Genomic DNA, 19,569 nt, shown 5'->3' on the forward strand with positions numbered 1-19,569 from the left:
CTTCTGCCATCATGATGCATGTTTGGTAAAATTAAATTAAAAATATTGTGACCTATTTTTTTTTTAAAAATATTATCAATACTCTTTTAAATTTTATGTAATCAGTAAATATTCCTTATCTTAAAGCTAACACCTTCTTAGAACCTTTCATAGTAAAAGCACCTAAATGTTGACACAAGTATATTTCATAGATCCTAACAGTTTTCCTTTCTTCCTCTGTTAAAACTAACAACCTTGTTGTTTGTCTGTTCCTCTAAATGTTATCTTGAATGGCCTTCAGTCGTGTAAAATGAGCCAAAATTCACACCTAATTTCATTCAAATGAGGCCCCATTATGCTTAAAACAGTCTCACCCAACACGAATTAGCGCATCGCATGTTTGCTTAACTGCAACTAACAAAACGAGGCTGTTGGTAAATATTGAAATTCCCTTCGATTGGTGGCCACTCTGTTAAAGCGCCGGGTGACCACGCTCTCCCTATTGATGAGCTCCTGCTAATCCATCGCATTTCCCTGCAAATAGCTTTCTGCATGAGAAAAGGCCCGCGTCCCCCCTCCTCCTCCTGTCTTCGCCCAGCACAGCCTTGTTCGGCTACTCCCTCTCCCAACAAGCTACTTCTAGTCCGATTCATTTCAGAGGCGTGCCCGTTGTACCTATGCACTGACATTTTCACGTCCATTGCCAGTAAAATGTTCTGACGTTCATAGTCTAACCTGCAACTGATGCATTCCCTTCTAAAGCCAGTGCCGTCTCCGTGACCCACCGTGAAACTTCCTCATGCCTGTTGGCCTCTATCAGCGCCACTACAAACACCCTGCATCCACGGCCTAGGTGTTTTCTGCTCAGGGTCCGCTCGGAGGCTACAGCTATGAACGTGTAACCATAACAACTGCGCTCTGATTGGCTCTTCTGGCACGGGAATTAACAAGGGCGTCATCCAATCTCAGCGCAGGAAGCGCGTCGCGCTGGCAAAACCTCGTGATAACCAAGGCACAGGGACGTGCAAGTGGCGACGTGAGGTGAGCCTGAAGGAAATTACTGGACCCCAAACAAAGCGTGAGCAAAAGGGATAAATTATTTAGAAGTAAACACGTTTAAAAAAATGATGTTTTAACATTGATTTGGCGAGAAAACATGTCTGGTTTGGCCATTACGCAGTCCATCAGCTGGCGCAGCTGAATTTTTTCTCCCCTCTTCTCCTCTGGATTTGTGGATTGTGACAAGTAGCAGGACAGCGACCAAACAGGACCAGGACTACAGCAGTTCTCGGGGATTGTCACTCCGCTGCCTTTGAACGACAGGTCCCTCCAGTTTTCGCCTGACAGCACACCTCTCTGAGCCAAGACGTTGTTCCGCGTAAACTCGGAGTGCCCAAGTCCGAGCAGCGCAGTCCGCGTGGGTAGGTCGGCACTCGGCGTCCTGCAGGCCGGCGACATGATGGTCCAGTGTGCCGGATGCGAACGGCCCATCTTGGACCGGTTCCTCCTCAACGTGCTGGACAGAGCCTGGCACGCCAAGTGCGTCCAGTGCTGTGAGTGCAACTGCAACCTCACCGAGAAGTGCTTCTCCAGAGACGGAAAGCTCTATTGCAAAATTGACTTTTTCAGGTAACTGAATTTGGAATCAAGAGGTCTTCAAAAAAAGAGAGAGAGAGAGAGAGAGAGAAAGAAATCACGCTTTGATTCAAGCATTCGTCAACACCTTTACAATAAGGGAAATTATTTTGGGGTTAAAAATTGATTAAAAAAATAGAAGAACAGGATGAAAAAAAATACAAATTAAAGCCTGGCACATAAAGTCGAGCTCGGTGCGCTGGACTCAGGTCATAGGCCACGTTAACCCGTACTTGGATATTTTTTTTTTTTATGGTTAAAGGAATTTAAGATAAATCTAAAAGTATACATTTTCCCTTATTTGTTAATAATATCCGTAATTTTTAAAATGCATGATTTTTACCTATCTCTGTGTGGTGACATTTTTAGGAAATGATATGAACCGTGTGGCGTTAAAAGGGGCCTCTATTATAAAAGTATGAACATATAAATATATTGATTCTCTATCCTCGTGTATTCTGTGCTTATTTTTCTTTTCTTTAAAAAAATCTATTTCCACCTCCAGACAACACTTTTATTTCAAACACCCATTAGGCTATTAACCGGTTCACAATTTCCAAAAAGTGTTCCAGGTAATTGAGTGATAAGTGAAGCCCTTGTTTGTCACTCTCTTAGCATCATTTTCATTTGTATGTGTCAGTTATTTTCTCCCAAATTGTCTAATGACATGTAAGACACATCAGCCTTTGTTGGGACGGGGCTATTATTGGCCTCGCGCGGCCTTGGCCGTCATATTACCACAGGTCCCATCAAGCGGTGGATTTAAATGGCCAGCCATTAGCTAGGCGAAACAGTAATCACCCTAATGTGTCCATTTGTTGTGTAAGTAGAGTTGTGCCCTTTCGCTGGGGGAGGCTTGGCCACGCATGTGAAAAGCGGATAGTGATGCGATACCATTGTAAGTGAATGGAAAGGCAAGCACAGTGTTAAAACAATGCTCCACAACAAGGGTACCTGCAGTCACCCAAAGGCTTAACCAGCCCCCGACAGGCGGACTTAAAATCCAGCTACAGCAGGCCCAAAGTGAGCCTTAAGCATCTGCTCAAACTCCTTCCATCAGTAAAGACATCTGGGCAGGCGAGAAATACTGTAAGCGTCACTCAGTCAAATGTGCTTTATCGCACTTCTTTTGAGAGTAATTAAAAAGAGAGAAAGGGGAAAAAACGGACTCACCCCGGCAAACGAGGAGGGGGAATTTTAGGGAATTTATTTTTGGGCTATTTGTGTATCAAATTGATGAGTCTTCCCACCCATTGCTATTTAAGCGCGGGTGAATATGGATTAAGAGAAGATTTTCACGCTAAGATGCTCCTACTCTGCCTAATCCTATAATATATCCACGAGTACAATGTGTTGATTGTCACTAATACGTTTTGCGTGGGGTTATTGTCAGAGCACCTCAATCAAAATTAGGAAGGTTGTTTTAAAAAAAATCTTTCTCTAAAGTCTTTTTCTAAACGAGTTTAATGACGATGTTATCGACACTCTCATAGGGAGAGGTGCTCTGGTTGAGTAATTACCTGTTATGTGCCATATATTTACTAAAAACGTTACAGTGGATTATTATTATTATTATTATTATTATTATTATTATTATTATTATTATTATTATTATGTGTTAGTGACATTTGTATCACTTGCTAAACTAAAGGCGTTAAACCTGTTTATTCCTCCTAAACTAATATTATTTTAATACCAGCTTCTTTTTAGTATTAATGATTATATGATGGATGTGGGTAATTTCTAACAGACCCCTTTACGCGGTGCCGTCATAAAAAAACCCCAACTCAATCTCACCTTCATTTTTCGTTTTCCGTGCAGGCGATTTGGCACTAAATGCGCGGGCTGTCTGCAGGGAATCTCGCCGAACGACTTGGTCCGCAAAGCTCGAAGCAAAGTGTTTCACCTAAACTGCTTCACCTGCATGGTGTGTAACAAACAGCTGTCCACGGGAGAAGAACTCTATGTGATAGACGAGAACAAGTTTGTGTGTAAAGATGATTATCTGAGCTCCGGGGCCATAAAGGAAGTCAACTTGAACTCAGGTAAGCGAAGCGACACCAGGCCTGCGCTGCGTTTTTGTCTCCCATTCAACAATAAGCAATGATAACAATAAGAGGGCTGCTGAGGGCGTTGTTTATTTTAATACCCGGTTAACCGATTTAGAAAAGAAAGAAAGAAAGAAAGAAAGAAAGAAAGAAAGAAAGAAAGAAAGAAAGAAAAGAAAAAAATCGGATGAATAAAATGGCAATCAGCATTTTAATGGACAAAAGAAAAGCAGAAGTGGCGGCTTTAAATATAAGTTGATGCTGAGCTTTTGCAGCATTTCGGGGAGAGCATCTCACAGTAACCTTATGAGATGAATACTTTCAATATTTACCCCCAAAGAACAATAGCTTTCTGTTATTATACGTCAGGGTCCACTGGGGATGAGCTTGTTGGTCTGGCCGTGTGTGCTGCTCCTCTTTCCACTCTATTTATCCTTATAAAAAGCTCAGGAGGGCAGCAACTCCACTCCACACCCTATTTACTAAAGGTGTCACGCGTCCCTTTTTCATAAACCCTTTGTTTTGATCTCCAATATAAATCTCTTCATTTGCTCGCAAATGTAATATGGCTGTATGCCCGTATATCATCTTTTTTTGTGTGCGTAAATTGGAGATGTTAGCGACTGTGGATTTTTTTTTTTTTTTTTGGTATTATTTTGCGCATTTGTTTTTTGCGTATTGTTTGATACTTCAGATATTATTTAAGAAAAATAAATGTACAAATAAAGAAAGAAGAGAAAACAGAAACTGGGAGACAAAAATTCACCGAGGGGCGTAAAAACGCATTTCATTTACCATTAGGTAAAGTTTCGGATGCGTAATAGTCAGCAACGCTTGTGTGCATCTCCAAGGCTGATTAAAACAGCCCCCCCCCCCCACCTTGACATTTCGGATCGTGACCTGACCTTCCTTCTTGTTTGTCCCCCCACCCATCCGCCCCGTCCCCCAGTGTCGTCGTGCACAGATAGGAGTTTATCGCCGGATCTGCAGGACCCAATACAGGACGACATAAAAGAGACGGACAATTCAACGTCCTCAGATAAGGAAACGAACAATATTGAGAACGAGGAGCAGAACTCAGGGGCCAAAAGGCGGGGGCCCCGGACCACCATCAAGGCCAAGCAGCTGGAAACGTTAAAGGCTGCTTTTGTTGCCACGCCGAAACCGACCCGGCACATTCGAGAACAGCTGGCACAGGAAACAGGGCTGAACATGCGCGTCATCCAGGTAAGATCAGCTGTGTTGTTTGTGGATCGCTGGAACTTTTTTTTTTTTTCGATTCAGATGAGGGAGGGATCTGCGGCGACACGGACAGATTAGAGACAGATGACACATTATAAATCAAAGGAATTACTTTTTCATTTTACTGAAATGTGCAGACATTTAATTGAAAGCCTCATCATCTATTAGTGAAATGCCAAAACACGATGCGGACTATTAGATGAATATATGCCACATTTAAACGAACCCCACCACCTGCTGTATGTAAACTGTCTTCCTAGTTTGTTTATTTTGGCTTTTGTGTTGTGGAAGTATTTCATGAAATATATGGATTTGGTTGATTTTATTTTGTGCTGTAGCATTTTTTTTCCCTAGCTTGTAAAAAAAAAACCCAGTCCAACATATGGAACTGCAGGCAGCATGGTGCCTAAAATGAGAGTTTCATGTTTGCATTAACAGTAGATTCACAATATGCAGAAAAGCATTGTTTTTAATGTTCACACTTACTTATTTTATTATTTATTTAAGATTGACTTTTACAGAAATATGGTTACAACATTTGATACTTTTATTTAAATGCAAGTTTTTTTAATTACTGCATTCAAAATCATAAATCACACTTTATTATTTCTATAAAAAAGAGTCTCCTACTTGCGTGTAATTTCAGCATAAAAACATCAAAGCACACTTTGAACTTACACTAATACATTTCATTGATGCATAAGAAATACATTATTTGTAAAAGAATTTCCTTTTTTTGGGGTGCAGACTGTGTTTGTTTGAGCAATAACATGTGATGCACAGCCATGAAATTAGTGAAAGGTTAGCTTTGTTTTTGCCAAAGGTAAGAGGAAACCCACATACAAACATGTTGTGCAATACAACACAAGCATACACTGCTTTTGGACCCCTCTGCCTGTCTTTTCATCCTCAAAACACACACACAGACACACATGCAAGCACACATGCTTGATGCCTGGGTGCAGACTGTGTTAGGATGATTAGCACCATCTCTGCCAACTGTGATGTGGCTTTTTGTGCACTCACTGTAATTATCGCTGATTTCACAGATTTACATACCACCCTCCCCTTTCCCACCTCTCCGCTCTTACTCACTTACAGCCCGTGCCTCTCCACCGCTTCATCTATATCATAAACTGCAGCCAGCATGTGCGAGTGTGCAGCAACAGAGCTCAATCGCTCAATGAATCAATCAATCATTCAATGAACCAGCAAACCAGTCGATATATCAGTCAGTCAGCCTGGGCTGCGATAACACTGGAAGTCCCAGCCCCCCCCCCCCCCCCCCCCCCCCCCCCCACCTCCCCATTCCACCTCTGCACCCTCCGCCCGTGTGTGTTGCTCGGAGCCAAAATGGAGGCTGCGTTTCGTCATCTTCCTCCCTGTTCAGTGTGTGTTAAATACCATTGCTCTCAACGCAGGGAGCCCTGTGAGCCACGCTGCTTCTCCAGCATGCGTATGTAATCCCTAAGCAACGCTCTCTCAAGGGAAGCGAGAGCATTTCCATAAAAATGTACCCTACAGTTAGATGATTGTTCTCAATAAGCAGGTGTTGCGTTTGCCGCTGGAGCACAGAGTGCAGAGCCTAAGTAGTTTTAGGTGTATGTGTGGAGGGGGATATGTGTGTGTGTGCGTGTGTGTGTGTGTTTTTCTTTTTTTTTGTGAGTGTGTTTTTGTTAATCTGTAGCACAGTGGGATTCTCCCTCTGGCATAGCCTAGCTGGTGTGAACATAGATCATTATGCAGCAGTGAAGCAAAGGCGAAACGAGATGTGTTATGTGCTTATAATTCAAAGACATTCTTCCATATGATGCACCGTTTTGCAATTTTGAAACCCTCCTTTGTTTGTCTTTGAAAGACAGTTTATTTAATCTCAGTGGTTTAACTTCATATGGCTTTGTATTTGGGGCCGTTGATATTACTTTGCTATTCATCTGAAATTTGCAACAGGAAACTGCCATCATCACTGGAAAAATGGAGCAGAAATTGTTCCTTTCTTGTTATTATTCAGTCATCGCTGGCTTTCCTAATTTTTCATTTTGATCCTTTTGTGCTTTCTTGACATGAACTCTAACACTGTAGCACAAAACGCCTCCCGATTCATTATGTGCAAACAACGATTTGATTATACCTATGTAATTCTTGTGTCGCACTGCAGAATGTTCATATGAGATTGAGTTCTTTGACTTTTTCTGTTAATGGCATTTTTATGGGTTTTTATACTTTAAGTTAGTCAAGTCATTTTTGAAGCTGAATTTCAAGCATTTACACCTCAATTAATACAAATGAAAACAGGCCACGGCTAATTGTGGTACAGTAAATACAGTTCAAAATGGGTGCAGAGGTGCCAGATAATTGGGAGGCAAGTACGTTGCGTCATTTCTGGGAAATAGTTTGCAGCTTCTGAATAAAAGCTCTTTAAAGGAATCAATTCATTTGAATTTAATTGTGGAATTTGAAAGTGGTGCAAACTTTGCAACACTGAGCATTAACAGTAAGAAAAACCCTTAAAACGATTAGTTGGTCCATATGTAATTGTTTTAGCTTTTCAATTGTGGTTCACAGATTTTTTTTTTTTTGTTTGTGTTCACACCCCAGTGTTACTGTCACATCGACATCATTTGTGCATTTTTACAAGCTCTGCAAGGTTTACCACAGTTTGAGTGAATGGTGATTTGAAAAAGGATGATAATAAACTACAAATTTGTAAAGGAAAAAAGAAAAAAAGAAAAAAGAAAGAAAAAAGATGAGATCGGCTGATAACTCAGACCCTGGTTTGTTTCAGGTCTGGTTCCAGAACAGAAGATCCAAAGAACGGAGAATGAAGCAGCTGAGTGCTCTGGGCGCCCGACGGCATGCCTTCTTCAGGGGCCCGAGGAGGATGAGGCCGCTGGGAGGCAGGCTGGAAGACCCAGACATTTTAGGACCTGGAGCCTACGGTTACTATGGAGGTAAGAAATGAACGCTGTGACAACAGATGCAGTGCTAGCACAAATTTAGTGCACACTTCTTGCTGTGTCTTTAAATACACTCAAACACCACATCTGCAGGTTCTTTACCTCTTGCAATATTAATGCGCAATATGGAGCGAGTGCAATAGCAAATATAATCTGTATCCCTGGTTTCACACTCAAAAAAAGGTGATATTGTGTAAGCAAACTGCAGTTCTGAGAAAAGCAGGTGCCTAGAGGATGTTTTTCACATTGCAAGCATATCACATAAATCTGCTATATATTAGAATACAGGTGGAGCCCCAGTGTACTTTATTGGATCATTTGCTTTCACATTACTTTCTTGAATCCACTCATCTTTTGTTCAGAGATGAAATGATCAGGACTTGAGTCTAAGTCTAATCTCATGCACGTTGCACTCAGTTTGTGTGGTACACAATAACCAGCTAAGAAGCTTTTAACTGTTAACTGTTCCGAACACAGCTCTGTAGTCTGGTTATCTCAGCGCGCCCAGAGGAATGTAAATAAAGTTTCAATCCTGTTGAACTGTCACATTTGTTACATAGCTAGGAGAGAAAATGCTAGATAGGAGCACATATGTTCCAGTGGGACACTTTGCAAACAAAGCTTGCAGCATGGGTGGCATGACTGAAGTGTGATTTTTTTTATTTATTTATTTATTTTGGCCTTTCAGAATGGTGAACTTCAAAAATGGCACCTGTAATGGCTCCACTATATTTGTGAGAATTGATTTCTGTGCCATTCAGCAATAGAAACACGTCTCCCTTCTTGTCTCTCTTAACTTTTATTCAGCATGAAGTTGCACCTAATAACCCTTTCCAAGATCACAACTTGTGAGTGTCATTCACTTTCTGAAAAGTTGCTAGCTTCCGTCTTAAAAACACAGCTGTGAGAGAAGAATACTTGTTCAAAGAAAGAAAGGGTGAGTTCGATAAGGACGTAAAAATGAATAGAAGATTTAATAATTTTAAAGAGAGATGCATTCATTTTAACCAAAGCCAGACACATACCTCCATACTGGAATATATTTAGGTATTGCTATATAAGATAAGCTAGACTTATTAGTGCACTAATTTACTGACCATTCTAATGCAAATAACTACAACGAACAACACCCTGATGAAATATTTCTGCTGCCACAAGGGGAAAACAAGGCATGCATTTGCACTTATAGTCCAAAGGTTTCATTAAAAAAAGGAGTTGGTTTGTTGCTGAAATAGATTCTCCAGTTGGTGTAGAGATTGTCAAAAAAAAAACATTGCTTTTTAAAGGTCATAAAAAAAATAAAGAGAAAAAAGACCCTTTGCTTCAAAAGAAAATAATCTCAAGACAAAAGAGCGAGATAACAACACAGCGCTAACGCAACAGCCGCCCCACACTGTACTGCAGGAATAAAGCCGATGCACCTGTCATGCATATCAGCAGTTTGTTTTTGATGGACAGTCTGTGAGCTGCTGTTTCCATACAGCACCTCCTGCACCTCTACCTGAAGGGCCCTGGCATTGAGGATACAATAAACCGGAGCCATCAAGGCTGCAACACAGGGAGTGGGAGGGGAAAAGAGAGGACAAAAAACCTCCATCCCTCGCTCTCATGTCTCTCGCTTTCTTTGCACTCTGCTTTTCACACCCTTTTGTCCCACGGCAGCGCAGGCCAGACTGCTTGCCTTTATCTAAGCTCGCTGCTTCCTCGTGTTCCTCTGCTGCTGTTCAGAGCGAGGGATGCCTGTGTGTGTGGTATGATGCATCTGCATGTATGAGTGTAATTATAGTTTGCAGAGCTGACACTCCCCTCAGCACCTACCCTGGTCTCTCTCTCTCTCTCTCTTTCATCCGCACACACATGAACATACCACAAGCCAAGCTTTTTGCTTATCCCCAAGGTCAGCTGAACTAGCAGGAGCCTGTTTGGGAAATCTAACAATTAGCTTGTTTGCAAAACCTTTGATTATACCTCCTGATAATTTATATATAATAAATAAAACAAAATTACACTCTACGGCAAATAAATGCAGATCTTACAATTAGGCCGAATGTTTCTTGAGGTGTAAACCGTTAGTTCTCGAGCCTCCCCGTTTCGACTGAAATAGCAGCGAGAAGAACATATGGTAGGAGTGGAGAAATGTTAGTGTAGCATCTGGGGCACGGGGATAAAACCTGTCATCGATCTCGGTTCACGGCGGTGCTGAAACCGAATAGATTTAATGCAACTCTGGGAGTTTGGAATGAGAAACAGGAGGCAGGTGAAGGTTTGTAGTAATTGTTGATTAGTAGATGCAAAGAGTGTATAAAGTAACAGGCTATTTGTTAAGCCAATCAATTCTTTCTAAACTGTTTTGGTCATTGCTTATGATGAACAACACACGAAATAGAAAATCACTTAATATTTAATCATTTTAAAAATCACCTTCCAGACTTTTTGCAGTGCAAGCACTGCCTGTGGCTACTTGTCATCTGAGTCCACTGTGCTGGCTGTAGTGGAAGAATAATTGCAGTGCCTGTTTGAAAGCATAGCTGTGTTGATTTAAGATCGATTCATTTTGTTTTTTTCTAATAATAGGGGCACATATTCATATAATTTAAGTTTCTTGTATGTAAGGAACAGGTTAGCTTAAAGCTCAATATACAACCTTGGGAACAACTATAGTCTGTCTTAGTTTTTAGATTAAATCTTCCTGTCTGCAACATTAAATCTCAAAAAGTACAAATACAAACCCTTTTTCAGGTTGACTGCTGTATATAGGATATGAGCTCCCCTGAAAACACGATTTGCAACATTTTGGGTGGTCTCTAAAATACTGACAATATACTACTGTTGCTATTCTGCATGTAGAATTAAGCTATTATATTGCATGACTACGTGCAATCACAGTTTAATGTGAATTCTTATGGGTGGATTTGTTTCCTTCAGTCAGAGCTAGCATTTTCTTTTCCACTGTTTGTGCTGAGCTGGTCAAAAGAAGTCTTTGTGCTAAGCTAAGCTGAGTGGAACTGCCCTTTGGTGATTGCATTACATCTATGAGACAACCTCAAGAGTAGCATGGGCTGCCCTTAATAATAGCCTTGGCAAGATGAGTGTTCATCTTAAAGACCATAGTTGTTGCCAGTTTAAAACACTAAATGCACCATACACACTACATGCAAAGAAGTTACTGGGAGTTTGCAGGGTTGATTCAGTAAATGGTTTCCAGCTTCATATCTGCAACATTATTTGATATGTTTAAATTTAGTATAGGTTTCTCATTTGTAGCCGAGACCAGAAGGTCATATTTTGTGTTTCGACTGGCAGATTTCCAGGTACTCTGGATCAAAAGACCATCTTATAAGCGATGATAATCCCCTAGAAAGTTGTTTTAATTATGCAGTCAACAGGGACAGTCTTTGTGGATGTCACTGTTTATTTTTGACCCTCAAAACTCTTCTTCTACTATGGGAACCAGAAACAAAATTGTGCTGTAGAAGTACGAGCGAGGAAACACAAAGAGATGTCTGAAACCTCTAAGAGGCATAAGCATGCCAGTCAGTGTCATAGGTTAACCAGAAAATATTGATTTATCCAAGTATGCAATGAAGAACATCTTTGAAAGCAACAAAATCTGTTATTAATGTGTCAGTTGTTTGCTGCAGCGCTTTGAAGTGAACGCCAGGAGAAGGTGCAGACGAACCACGGTCCTGGATCAGTCTTTTTCAGAGTGTTATAGAGGAAGCATTTTAAACATGAAGGTTCTGCAACAGATATATTTTTAGCCATTCTGTATGATGCATGTAGTTGATCATTTTGACACTTTCTGCACTATAAGAGTAAATCTACTCTTATAGGTGTAACAACATGTTGCACAAAAATCTGTGCAATCAAAAGATTAATTTTATTGATGCCAAAATATTTGGCTTTTTTAATAATGTGACTAACTCTTATAGGTGTAACAACATGTTGCACAAAAATCTGTGCAATCAAAAGATTAATTTTATTGATGCCAAAATATTTGGCTTTTTTAATAATGTGACTAACGGTCCAAAAAGTCACAATGACCTGCTTTCATTTCATGATTATCACAGTAATGAAAAATTCACTTGTAACCATGAGCTAATCTATAACTTTGCTGTTTGTTGTATTTTATTTATTGGGAATTAATTAGCCTTCAAGTGGCTGAATAGGGTCATGATTGAAATCTTTCCCACCACATATTGTTGATCTACTTACAACATTTTGTAGTTTATGTATAAAATATTTTTTATAATATATTTTTTCTGTTAATTATGGATTCCTGGCTAACAGAGCTAGAGTAGAAAGATTAACTACTGCAGAAGCATTAAGGCGAATACTTAATGCCAAAGTGCTGATGGAGATGAATGGGTTAATGCTGTTAATTCATAAAAATGACTGAAACCCATAATTATTTACATTAGAAATTCTGAGAATGTCAGATAAATGAAAGAGCACAGGTATGGTGAATGACCTCACTCGGTCATTTTCATAATTAGGTAGTTTGGTTGCATGAGGGTTGAAGTCCAAAAGCAAATTCAAGGTTGTGGCGAGAGATTAGGGAAATAAATGTGTACAAAAACATACAGAATGAGCAGTTATACAGTTATTTATGATACTAAACTTATACAATATTAACATAACATTGATAATAAACCTTTAAATATCATGGTTGTCATTGGGGCTTAGCTATCGTGACATTGGATACAAACACAGTGGGAACATGGCAAGGTGCAGTCACGTTGACACAATGCTGAAAGCACGATGTAGTGGACAAAACAGTGGAGAGAGGTATAAATAAAAAGGAGAAATTGCATGAAAAAAAAATTTCTATGACATTTTAATTCCATTCTCCTTTTCTAACTTTTAACATCTGAGCTGTTCTTGCTAATTTTGCTTTTTTTTAAATTTTTTACTTTTTCAAAATTGATTTTGTGTCGTGAAGTGTTGGTCAGATGAAATGAATAAAAAGATGTCAAACTGTGTGGGACATCTGGTGTTGACCTCTGACATTTCTTTTAGACTGGTTGAATAATAATAAAAATAGCCATCAAATAATTCTTAGCTGAGTCATCAACACTAAAGTAGAGAAACCACCCGTAGTTCAGAAAATAACCACAACCCAGTAATGTAGAAGCAAGCGACAGCGCTGGTGTTTGTCATCAGACCTGACAGAGAGAAGCAGCCGACAGGACATGGCAGGGCTGCAGGGAAGCTGGAATCTCATTTTGGAATTTCTCATCCAAATCCAGAAGTTTCTGCAGGGGAATCCATCGAGGTACACGCATGGCTGCGAGCTGAATGAGGGAGAGGGAGATGAATGCACTGTGTAAGAGGCGAGAGAACTGAGGTGGAGAGGTGTGGAGTTGTTTATACACTCAAATGAGGCTGTTGGAGACCGGTTGGTTGGGAATTGGACATGATCAATTTCACCACTTAGGTAGGGGTGGAGCCGTGTGTATAAATGTAGACTGCTTGGGGGAACTGTAAGTGTTTTATGTATCTGATAGAAAGTCTAACCATATGTGTTCTCTTCTTACACCACAGAATACCAAGGTGACTATTATGGACCAGGGAGCAACTACGACTTCTTTCCCCATGGCCCTCCATCATCACAGGCTCAATCTCCGGCCGACTCCCCCTACATCCTGGGCTCTGGTCCCGGAGCGATGGAGGGTTCAGGCCACCACCCGTCAGATGACCAAAGGTTCACGGACATGATCTCCCATGCGGAAACTCCCAGTCCAGAGCCGGGCTTACCAAACTCACTTCAGCCTGTCCCGGGGGAGGCATTCGGGGGTGGGCCCAGTCCTCCTTTCTCCTTGGCCAGTAATTCCAGTTACAGCGCTCCAATGTCCCACCAAGGCCAGGAGATGGGAGAAACCACCGCTTGGTAAAGGACAAAAACACAGGGACCATTGCCTAGGCTGAATGTCAGCCTAGTTAATTCAGGAGATGAATTAAAACAAACAAACAAAACAAACAAAAAAAACCATTGTGGGGTGAAAATTACAGCTCAGATTTTTACGGACTGATTTTCACAACTGATGAACTGATGGACAGAATCAAGAATGGGATAGCTTGTAGGAGAACGTAATATTTGCTGCCCAGTAGACACTCCAAAGCATATCCCTTCCTGGATTACTGGACTTGAAATATATATATTTAAAAAGAAAAAAAAATGTGATTCCACCCAGCAAAAATGCTTCTCACCTTCCCCTTGACGTTAACGACGGTATCATCTAATAAATGCCAAAGGGGACATGTTTAGTTCTCTTAGTTTCTCACCACCTTCTTTAAGACATTGCTCCAAAGCAGTATTAGTTTCCATTCTGTTGCTCTTCAATGCCACTTCACGCTCAGCATAACAAAGGAGCCGGTTTTGATACATGCTTTAATGTTCATCTACAAACACCCTGTTTCAATCGAGGCAGCTTATTTTAAACATTCGCCAACATGTCAAATCAAAAGCTGCCACTTGATAGACACGCTGACACCTCCAGCACGGCACTGACATTCTCTAGCCCACGTCTCAGCTATAAGTCCCTTAATGCACACAAAGCGTTCTTGATCATAGCTCAAAAGAAGGATGTCTATACCATTATTCAAAACACGGACACAATTATACAGACACTTGTACCCACACACACATACACATACACACACACACGGACAAATCTCACACCCATCGAAGCGGCCCTGATAGTTCTGCTCTGCACACTGCTTCACCTGACCTTCCTTTTGTTACTGTCCCTTTTAAAAAACATGTTTTAATGGAATTGATTTTCAAAAGAACATTGAACCCATAATGGAGAATGTCCTTCAACAGCTGAGGTCTCCTTCCTCTAAAGAGAGAAAACAAAAGAGGGGGCAGACAACATCTGTGACATTACCGCTGTCTGCTCCGAAGCACTCGTTGCCATCTAGTGGCCACATTTTTAAGGCACAGAGAATTAAAATAAGCTCAAAAGCGGCAGACTCGGGTTGTGTGTGTGTGTGTGTTTGTGTCTATCACTGTGTGTGTGAACATCTTTGTGCTTCAAAGGACAAATTCTCTGCATTTTATTTCAGACCGATCAGGGCCAAGTGTCACCACAGCTGCTATTTGAAAAGTCCGCCTTTGTGAAAACATATTAAAAGAAAGAATGATTATTTTTTTGTCTCTTAATTCCTAATTTCAACTCCATGTCATCTCTACACAAAATGTCTCAAACAGACCACATCTAACACGAGGAATGCTGTTTTTTTTCTGCAATGAGTTAGCTCTACTTGAAATTTTGTTTTCGGATCGTCTGTATTTCCTTTCGACATTGTTTCAGATGTAGGAAGAATGTGTCTTTTTTTCTGTTGTATGGAGATATTCTTGGATACAGGACTAAGTGGGAGCTTGTCTGTGTCTTTCTGAACGCTTGCGAGTGTGTATGCTTGTTCATGTGTGTGTGTGTGTGTGTGTGTGTAGATTTATGGGGGGGAATTGGGGCAAGGCTGTATTATTTCTATGTAAATAGCACTGGTAATAAAACCTTCTCTTATAACTTGAAGATCTGGTTTCTTGCTTAGTGTCGTCATACATCTTTTCTTTAATTTGCTGTAAAGCAAAGTAGTACTAGCACAATTTCAAGGCAGCCATAATTTGCTTTAGCTACTCATTACATTTGAGAGAACAATATTGCACTCTTAACTCAGCTACACCTGTTTAGCATTTACTGTGCTGATAATGATTACAATAAGAAAAATGATTAGCTTGTTAAAATTATGCATTACAGTAAAACTAACAGCCCAATAAAATACAAAGCAGTTCATATTAGCTTGATCCCAATCAGCTATAACACATATATCTTTGTTAGGACATTTTATAAAAAAATTTATCAGTTGTAACACTTTTGATGTTAATGATACTGGTGAAGACACTTATGGATAAATTCAATTTTAGGGTGGTTGCCAGCCTCAACACATGCAAGAATTCACTGCAATGCAGTGGCGAGCACTTTGACTACTTGTTTTACCAATTGTGTTTATAGTGTGTGGATTAAATGCACATTCATTTACTTTTTCGACTATGAGGTTAAAAACACAACATTAGCATGTGATTAGCTTACAAAAATTGTTGTGATGAATATCTTACCCATATGGAAACCATATATATAAATCTTATAAAGTTTGTATCTGTCTTGTGTGAAACTTGTATGAAAAACATACAAGAGTGAAAACAGATATAAGATCCCTTGAAAAATTATATAAATGAAACTTGTATGTTTTGGATACTTACTAAAACAATATATGAAAGTAATGAGAAAGTGGCCACTTTCATGAGTAAATCATATAAGCCTTATATGATTCACTATATAAAGTAGGCCACACCTTATGCAAGTCTTTTGTTTTTACTATTTCTTTTCCATACTGGTAACTACCAGCGGCAGAGGCAAAGTGACATTACCATTAATCTGGAGTCATGTTTAATGGTTAATTTTGATTAAGCTGAATATTGTCTGTTCTGTCAATACTATTTTTGCTCTTCACCTTCACTCATGGGGGGAATGTTTGGCTCTCTGTTTGCTAAATGCTCAATAACCAGCTAGTTGGTAACTTGACTCTCTCTGATATCTGCTGTTCCAGTGGGTTTGTGAGGGGTTGTTCACTGCTAGCTAGGGGTGCAACGATACTCGTATCGATATTGAACCGTTCGATACAGTGCTTTCGGTTCGGTACGCATATGCATCGAACAATACAAAATTTTAATTTATTTTATCAACTTTTCTTCTGACAATGCTGTCCGTGTTGAGAGCTCAGTGGATCTTTCGCTATGGTCGGCAGCAGATCACATGACATGGACTAGCAGCCAGCATTGATGGGGGGCAGTCGGCTCGAGTCACTTTGCTGTGCAGAAGTGGATCAGTGAACTCACCACACACTAGGACAGTTTACTGTGTGCACGCAATATGCGCATCACATTTTTTGTTGCAATTTTCAAGTAGGGTCATGCTTTCAAACTAGCTCCAAGCTAGCAAATGACCTTTTTTTTAGTTTCAAAGAGACGTGAGGGTACCTCCCAAAGTTTGACCTGCACAGGCCCATCCACTCACTGTCCTCCTCAGTCATGCTGTTACCAGCTTTGCTGGAGAAGCACTAAAATGTATAATCCAGGAAGGGATGGGTGCTGTTCACCGTTTTTAAATTCCTTATGATGATGATTTTTTTTTCTTTTCTTTTTTCTTACAGCGCTTTGTGTTTCTGCGTCCTGATCGGCTGTAGACCATTGTCAATCAATCTCCTCCGTGCCGTGTCTCCTGTACAGTACAGAATGCATTCAGCTTGTCAAATTTACATAAATCTTCGATCGCTAGCAGTGCAACTCTGAAGTGCTGGACCGTATGTTTGTAGGTTTTCTCCCCAACAAACACAACAATGTTGATGAAACGTTTTGCACCGTCAAAGCCGCCTGCGATAGCGCCCAAAAGGCGGAGGAAGATGCTAACCATCGCACAAAAAGTTGGACTTCTGGACATGCTAAAGGAAGGTAGAAGTTACCGTATTTTTCGGTAATTAAGCAAAACAAAACAGTCAGATAAGTCAAACTTTACTCAACTCATTCTTCTTGCTTCCTCTACTTCCATACCATTAATTCATTAATGTTGAATTCTTTCGCAGCTTTTCTATTCCCGTGTTTTGGACCTGTAAACAGGGTTTGGTCTTTGGTTTCATTCTATAATACCGGACTTTTTTTCTACAAAGGTTTGAACTTTGAGAGTGTTTAAACAAGAGAGAAAAATGTGAAAATGTTCATGCCTGTCTGAGAAAAGTGTATAAAGTGTGTAGTGAGGGGCTTTACAGTCTTAAAACATCTATAATAATTGTAAAAAATGAAGTTGGCTACTTCGCAGATTTCACCTATTGCAGGTTATTTTTAGAACGTAACTCCCACAATAAACGAGGGACCGCTGTATAATGTTTGTGTGTTGATGCATCTTCCTAATCAATCTATTGGTCTCATCTAAATATGAACTCTTTTGGCAATAATAAACAAATAAATAAATAACTACACAATGAAAGAAAGGGAGGCTGGTAGCTGAAATCTTGAACTTGAGGATCCAAATTAGTAGTCCACAAACTAATGAATGACATCACGCGTGTCATGTCCATCTTTTATATACAGTCTATAAACTGGAAAAACAAAGCAGTTAAAGACTACGGTGACTGTGGTGACAATACTCTGTGGATTTGCTATTGAGACCCTGCACATTGCAAATAGTGATTTGAGTTCCTGCTATTATAAAACAAATATTGGTTACTGTAGTGCAGTCATTTAACTTGCAATAAAACGCTTGAGTTAAATTGACTGGGACAGTTTATTGTGTGCACGCAATATGCGCAACACATTTTTTGTTGCAAAAAAAAAAATGAACAGCACCATGAACAGCAAGATGAAGAAAGCATAAATCAAATTCTTTTCTCCATCCCCTTAAAACTGGCTCTGGAGTCAAGATTTGTCTAAAGCCCTCAGGCACAAACCCAACACCAGAAATCCCCTTCTTGTATGAAACTGACTTCAGACCAGTGCCCCTTGGCAGCCTTGTCCCTCTCCAGGTCCCTTGAACCCCCCCCGCCCCACCTCCTCATCCCCTTATCCCCCTCTTTATCCCCTCCTCTCTCTGTGGGGCCAGGTGGACAGACGGTGGCCAGGTCTGCAGTAATTTTCCCCCTGACTGGTTTTAATGTAAAGGGTAATGTGAGAGGAGACAGGCAGACACTGTGTGTGTGTGTGTGTGTGTGTGTGTGTGTGTGTGTGTGTGTGTGTGTGTGTGTGTGTGTGTGTGTGTGTGTGTATGATTCTTATATATGTTAACACACTTTCTCACACACTTGCGCACACACAGAGGTGGATGTGGTCCTCAGCATCTACCAGTCCATTACCAAAAAGCTCTACATCCTCTTTATTTATTTCTTCCTTGCCCCCTTTGTTTACTCTCTGGAGTATTTTCCTCAATTCAGGTTTTTATCACTCCAACCTCTCCAGCAGAGCAAGATACACACTCTCTCTTAGACCCTCACACACACACATAAGAGAGAGAGAAAAATTCTGGCAATGTATGGGTAGTTGCCCAAAACAAGTCAGGTCTCTGTGTATATGCACACACCTGCAAACATGTATATGCACAAATAGAATAGCACAAATGGAACACACATGCACAGAAACTTGTACCAAGGCCTAAACACCTCTGGTAACCTTCACCTTCCTTTCACCCAGTAGCATCTGGTTATCATTCTCTCTCTCTCTCTCTCTCTCTCTCTCTCTCTCTCTCTCTCTCTCTCTCTCACACACACACACACACACACACACACACACACACACACACACACACACACACACACACAGTCTTTAAGGTGCACATTCACAATTGTGCAGCCTCTGGATCATGCACACACATATAGGAGAATGCACACACACACACACACACACACACACACACACACACACACAACAATCCCATTAACATCAGTACGTTTGTAATGGATGTGTTTGCGGTGCTGCTGTGGGAGAGAGGAGAGACCTGAAGTAGCTGTTATAAATCACTCGCTTGTTCCCCCCTCCCCCTATCACGTACAAACACACACACACACACACACACACACACACACACACACACACACACACACACACACACACACACACACACACACACACAGAAGAGTCCTCTATGGCATCACTACAT

At 40.6% G+C, this 19,569-nt stretch overlaps 1 protein-coding gene across 1 annotated transcript; it reads left to right on the plus strand.

Annotated features, from left to right (window-relative positions):
* Positions 1-303: 303 nt before the first annotated feature.
* Positions 304-15,590, plus strand: lhx5 (LIM homeobox 5). The gene is made up of 5 exons (XM_085168176.1): positions 304-1,608; positions 3,436-3,659; positions 4,612-4,889; positions 7,690-7,855; positions 13,406-15,590. Exons 1-5 carry the CDS (start codon positions 1,436-1,438, stop codon positions 13,753-13,755), a joined length of 1,191 nt encoding a protein of 396 aa, XP_085024302.1. The 5' UTR covers positions 304-1,435; the 3' UTR covers positions 13,756-15,590.
* Positions 15,591-19,569: the final 3,979 nt, after the last annotated feature.

Source organism: Neolamprologus multifasciatus, chromosome 7, assembly GCF_963576455.1.
Source record: "Neolamprologus multifasciatus chromosome 7, fNeoMul1.2, whole genome shotgun sequence".
In the NCBI taxonomy this organism is placed as follows: domain Eukaryota; kingdom Metazoa; phylum Chordata; class Actinopteri; order Cichliformes; family Cichlidae; genus Neolamprologus; species Neolamprologus multifasciatus.